This window comes from Lampetra planeri, chromosome 2 (genome assembly GCF_965212315.1).
Source record: "Lampetra planeri chromosome 2, kcLamPlan1.2.h2, whole genome shotgun sequence".
In the NCBI taxonomy this organism is placed as follows: Eukaryota; Metazoa; Chordata; class Hyperoartia; order Petromyzontiformes; family Petromyzontidae; genus Lampetra; species Lampetra planeri.
The window spans coordinates 8,897,628-8,903,934 of NC_136108.1; the positions used below are offsets into that span (position 1 = coordinate 8,897,628).

Below are 6,307 nucleotides of genomic sequence, written 5' to 3' on the forward strand. Positions count from 1 at the left end.
ATGTTCATTATTTATATTATTAGGGTTTTCGGTAAAGTCACGTAGGTAAAAAATTACAGCTATCGTGCTGTGACGGTTCCACCTGAAGACGGAAGCTTGTGTTGCCTCCGAGACGTCGTGATTTTTATTTTATTTTTATTTTACTTTTATTAATTTTATTTTTTTACCTACGTGACTTTACCGAAAAAACCTAAGAATATGAATCCTTGCAGTCACGAAAGCTTCATATCTAGAATTAAGTTAATTATTTACTTGGTGGCCGCTGCTTGAGTAAACAAAAGGATGATAATGCTTTACCCCGAGCTGTCATACTTTGATGGTGCATTGTCTTTGAGTTGTGCGCCTTTTGGCGTCATCTGGTCCAACACCATGTGAGACTAGGCTCTAAGAAAAGCTTTCTCGGGTGTAGACCAATCAACTTCAAGGACAGTGCATACATCATCAGAGTTATGTTTTTTGTTTGCATTATGACTGCAGGTATTGTGGTCGATGCAAACATGACTCCTTGTAAAAAAAAGGTGTCAGTTTTGTTGCCAGATAGAAGGGTAAAAAAACAATTATCATATTTTTTTTACTGGCAAATGAGGTTCCAATGGTGTAAACAAAAGGCGTTGGGACGCGGTCGAGTTGCGGTCGCGGTATCAGTCCGGCACACACCACCCCCCGGATTCCGTAAACACGAGCGCGCCCAAAAACGGGAGGCAGTGCAGGCTACAAATGGAGCAGCTTCCCCTTCCTAAATCAGAGCGAGAGAGCGAGAGAGGCGAACAGAGGCGGACAGAGGCGGACCCGCATTGACTTGACTCCTCGGGCTGGACAAAGCAGGCAGACAGACCAGACTGACTCACTGATTGGCAGGCAGGCAGGCAGATGCTATCCATGAGATATTACAACGCAGATGGTAAACCTTAGACTTGCGGACTAAGAGGCGGACGGACTGACGGACTGAGAGGCAATATCGGGGGACAGATTGTGAGACAGGTGACAGCGACTGAAAGACACCAACGTGTCACGAGCCCTCCGTCACATCCTACATGACTGCGGCTGCGAGACATTAGCAGCTCTGGAAGCTAGCAACTACGACGGTTGCTGACATGGTAAGCATTACGGTTTAACTTGCATTAGTAACTTGCAGCTGCCTTGAGGGCTAGTGGCTACTGGACAAAGTAATCTTCGTATAATTGCTCCCGAGTTGGTACAGAGGAAATTCAAGAATTTTATGGCATGGACAAATGTGTTAACCACTGTTGAATTTAAAGCAAATATTCCCGCATTCCAAGCTGGTTCTTATTTTACCGATCCTGTACGGGTAATGATGATGATGAGTACACGGTGACATGATATGTCATAACTAGCAGCAATTTGAACTCGAGTCATTGAACGTGCATGCGAGGCCGCCTGCTCCCAGACCACACTGGGACTTTACGCTGCCTGACGCTGCCTGCTACACTACATAGCCGACAATTCATTTTAAGGGGTGGGGGGGGGGCAGATTGTGCTTTGTACACGTTTTCGCCTTGACGGTCGGCATATATTATTGAATTGTTCTCAATGTTTAGCAAAAGAGACACTGCTGGGGTTTATTTTTTCGTTTAAAGCAACGGTGTTAATACTGTGTAGTATTGGGTACAATTGTGTGCGTTACCTCTAACCAGCATGCACGATACACCCTCGCGGTTTCGGTTGTGGTTGTGGTCCAGCATGTTCCTTGTATAGGTTACGCTTGATTATACACAAGCATTTGTTTAATTCAAACAATTTTAGTTCCAGTTTAAATCATGTATGGATTTAGATACGTAGGTTTCTACGACCAATATGATTCATAATGAGTGTTTTCGGGGTTAGATCGTGTAGGTAAATGCTTTTTTAAAATAATTATAACCCTCCACTAACCGACAAAGGCCATCAAATCAAGTTGTCACGTGGGGAAATATGCTAATAATTTTGGTTTTTAGCAGAACCAGAATTGTTTTAAAGCAAGAGCTGAGCTTCGTTAACACCTAGATGCTGCGTTTAATGTTCAGCGAAACGTCCTGTAACATTGTCAAATATATGACTTGCTTTTCAACATTCCTCCGGTTTTCTGAAAAAGTGGATTAATTGGCATGTCTGCTCACGTGAAAACTTGATTTCTTTGGCTCTGTCGGGTGGAGGAGGATAATAGTTGAAAAAAAACATTATCCCTAAACTTACTCGATATAATGCTAAATAAACTATGAGTGAAATATTTATTATGTAGACAAATCTCAATACAAAAATTGGCCAGAGCACAAAACCGCCTTTGTAAAACGAAATAACGATTACCAGTCCCATCAGTGGCGCAAGAGAATAAATAAAAATGCCAGTGGATATCACGTTTGTTCCACGTGCCAGACAGTATGGGCCACATTAAAAACTTGACGAAACGGCTAAGATTACATCGCCTGGCCGATTTACCCCACCGCCGGTGATCGGTGCATTTCCGCAAAAGAGCATGCGAACATGAACATTCGTCAGGATGTGAATATGCCCGTACGGTGCGAAAAAAGTTCAAAATCCATGCATAAGGTCCTAAAAATCACAAGTGTGGTGCATAGCCACGGAGACACCCAGTGGAAGCTTTCCCTGTGTGGAAGAAGTTGCACACAGCACCAGCCTACAGATGGGAATCACGCCGCTGGTAGGGAGCGATGCTGCTACATGGCTTTCCCCAATCAATATCGGAGTATCTTCTCAAATCCGTCTAATTTGGACCATTCCCCTCCCTTTTGTATCGCGCTGCCTGTCTGCTCTCCTCCCCCGTTAGGCGGAGTTGATGCACTCCATCTCGCTAGACGAGGTCGACCTCCTGCCCATGGGGTTGAACGACACGTCCGAGCTGGAGGAGAACTCGTCCTCGCCCTGCTGCTACAGCCCCGACTGCCTCGCTCCATCCCAGAGCTTCCACCGCGTCTTTCTGCCCGTCGTCTACGGCCTCGTGTGTCTCCTGGGCTTCGCGGGCAACGGGCTCATCCTCGTCATCCTCACGTGCTTCACCAAGAAGCGCACCTCGTCCGACCTCTACCTGATGCACCTCGCCGCCGCCGACCTGCTCTTCGTGTTGACCATGCCCTTCTGGGCGGTGGGCTCGGCCACCGAGTGGGTGTTCGGCAACGTCCTGTGCTGCCTCGTCAACTTCACGTTCACCGTGAACGTGGCCAGCAGCATCCTCCTGCTCGCCTGCATCAGCATCGAGCGCTACCTGGCCATCGTGCGCGCCACCAAGACGGACAAAGTGCGCAGGAAGTTCGCCACCAAGGTGGGCAAAGCAGGGGGCCTCATTTCTCACTCGATGTTTTTTTTTTTTAATGAGCACTGCTAGGCATTCTCGGCGTAATAAGGCACGTCAAATATACAGTGACCCCTCGTTTATCGCGGTTAATGGGGACTGGAACCCCTCGCGATAGGTGAAAATCCGCGAAGTAGGATTGGCCCCCCTAGGAATTTCCGTATATGTGTGTGTGGGTACCAGAATGTTTAAAATATGTATATTTATACTTTAGCTTTCTTTAGAGCCTATAGTCTCAAACGGTGTGGACCAATCAAATTCAAAGACAATGCGTATACTGTCAGAGTATGTTTTTTGTTTGTATTTTCATCACAAGTATCTGTGGTTAATGCAGACATGATTCCTTGCAAAAGGTTTCAGTTTGGTGTTTTAACATCTTAACACCTGTTTTGTTGCCAGAAAAAAAGGGGAAAACCTATTATCACGTAGATAGGTTCAAAGAAAATAACAAAAAATAACGACGTGACTTTTCCGAAAGACCCAAAGAAAATAGCAAAAAATAGCTTTTATCTTCCTGATGACCAACGCTTGTCTTGCCATCGAAACGTCAAAGTTTTTTGTTATTTTCTTTGAACTATCTACGTGACTTTACCGAAAGACCCAAAGAATATGAATTCCTGCAGTCACGAAAGCTTTAAGTCAAGATAACACCAATGCAGTTCAATCCATGGACCTGGACAGGATATTGCACCCGAGAACATTTATTTATTTATTTACAGCACCTGTGTGGTTGCCAGAAAAAAGGGGAAAACCTATTCTTATATCTTGACACTGGCAAAAGAGGTCCCACGATGTCATCATGGCTAAAGCCGTTGATGTCACCACATCTCGCCAATACTGTCTTCCCTTCGCCAGACACGCGGACCGTCAAGAGCTTTACGAACAGTATCCCACTCGCTGCTCTTACTGAGGTCGTGAGAGTGCTGGAGTGTTCACAGTGCAATGCGCTAACCACTGCGCCACCACCCCCTACCTAGTTATTGCGATAGACGCAGTTATGTTCATGAACTAACCACACATTACCAAGACCATTATAGAGGTTGGTTTAGTTTTTGGGGCAAGACTGACGACAGCAGTGGTTTATATACACCACTATTATCGTGTTGTGTAACGGCCAGGCGCTCACGCATCCGTAAGAACGCATGGGTGTCTATCGCAATGGAGGCTCCAATAGCGGAGTTTCTTGTGCGCTTGTTCAACTCCTGTAAATATTGTAGGGTATGGCCAGAGGTCAAAACCAAAAGGCTGAGAATGTAAAACCGCGTGCGAGTCCATTGATGTACGTCAACCTTTTCCAGGTCTCTAATAGAGGCCTGCACACACACACACAAATGCAATGCAGTCCATAAAACCCACTCTGACACCTGATCAATAATCATCATCATCACTCTTGCGCCCCCGCTGCCCCCGTAGGTGACGTGTGGGGCGGTGTGGGCCCTCTCACTGCTGCTCGCCGTGCCCGACCTCGTGTTCAGCCACGTGTACACAGCGCCACTGAGCGGCCATCAGCTTTGCGAGCACGTGTACCCCGAGAGCGCGTCCGACCTGTGGCGCACGGCGCTGCGCGCTCTGCACCACGTGCTCGCCTTCGCGCTGCCGGGCATCGTGATCGTCTTCTGCTACGTCATGGTGATCAGGACGCTGTCGCAGCTGCACAACCACGAGAAGCGCAAAGCGCTAAAGGTGGTGGTCGCCATCGTGGCAGCGTTCTTCGTCTGCTGGCTTCCCTACAACGTGGTCACTCTGCTGGACACGCTGATGAGGCTGGACGCGGTGGTGAACTCCGACTGCGAGATGGAGCAGCGCCTGGGAGTGGCGGTGGCCGTCACGGAGGGCGTCGGCTTTTCCCACTGCTGCTTCATCCCCGTGCTCTACGCCTTCGTGGGAAAGAAGTTCAAGGAGAACCTGGCGCGGCTGCGGGGCTGCAGGGCGTGCGGGACGCGTGCGGCGTCGTACCGAGAGGGCAAGCGGCAGAGCAGCAGGCGGCCACATCCCATCAGCTCCGACTCGGACTTCTCTACGAGCACCATCCCCGCTAGTTGAGCTCTCCCACGCGCGTTCACCCGCTTCGTGAGCCAACCGCGGGGTGTCCAATTAAGCGGTGAACTATTTTGTCTTTTGTCAACGTGACACTTTTTTTTTACTGATTGGCCGTGTCGGGTGGTGGAGGGTTACGACGCATTTATAAATAACGCGATCTCACCCCAGAAACGTTGATTATGAATAATATTGGTCGCGAAAGCCTGCTACGTGTTAAGCAGGGAGGATACGGTCCAGAGCTCGATCTCTTTTTATCGGTGACTAGCTGGACTACCCCCGGCTTCGCCCGGGACTTGGATCCACCACGCCCGGCCGCCTTTGTCTCTCCCCAGTGGCGATGTTCACACTGCTGCTGGTATTGACCGTGAGCAGGAATCGAACTCTGGTCGCCGGGTTCACAGCGCTGCGCTAACCGCTACACCACCGCTCCCCACACACTACCGCACGCACGCACACAGACACACACCTAACACCACTTCACACAGACACACACGCACCTAACACCACTTCACACACACACTACCGCACGCACACAGACACACACGAACCTAACACCACTTCACACAGACACACACAATTCTGGCCTGGACTTTTGCAGCTGTTTTAGACTAATTTCAGGGTGCTGATTCCAAATCTGATCTCAGATTTGCTCTATCACATCTCATTTTTATGCTATCGGCATACCCCATTTTCATTGATATTACCCGAAATTAACTCTGTCACTTATGATTGCAAGTTGTTGCGAGTCAGTGACTGCTTTAGTGTTAAAATATGGTGCTGTATTTTTAGGATAGTGTTTATAATACAATTTTATGTAGTATCCACATTTATTTAATATTTTTCTTCTGCAATTTTTATTGAACATTCAATATTTGATATCTCAAAAACCTGATGTGATAGACAAAAACTGATGCCGGATTTGGAATCAGCACCCCAAACTTACCTTAAAACCGTTGGAAT

At 47.8% G+C, this 6,307-nt stretch overlaps 1 protein-coding gene across 1 annotated transcript; it reads left to right on the plus strand.

The window, feature by feature from the left end:
* The first annotated feature begins 775 nt into the window (after window positions 1-775).
* On the plus strand, window positions 776-5,689 carry LOC144727029 (C-X-C chemokine receptor type 4-like). Its single transcript, XM_078605829.1, has 3 exons — window positions 776-1,097; window positions 2,786-3,277; window positions 4,721-5,689. Exons 1-3 carry the CDS (start codon window positions 1,095-1,097, stop codon window positions 5,348-5,350), a joined length of 1,125 nt encoding a protein of 374 aa, XP_078461955.1. The 5' UTR covers window positions 776-1,094; the 3' UTR covers window positions 5,351-5,689.
* The last annotated feature ends 618 nt before the right edge of the window (window positions 5,690-6,307 follow it).

Coding starts and splice junctions, on each gene's coding strand:
- LOC144727029 (XM_078605829.1), top strand. Junction 3,278..4,720: donor GCAGGAAGTTCGCCACCAAG/GTGGGCAAAGCA, acceptor CTGCCCCCGTAG/GTGACGTGTGGGGCGGTGTG.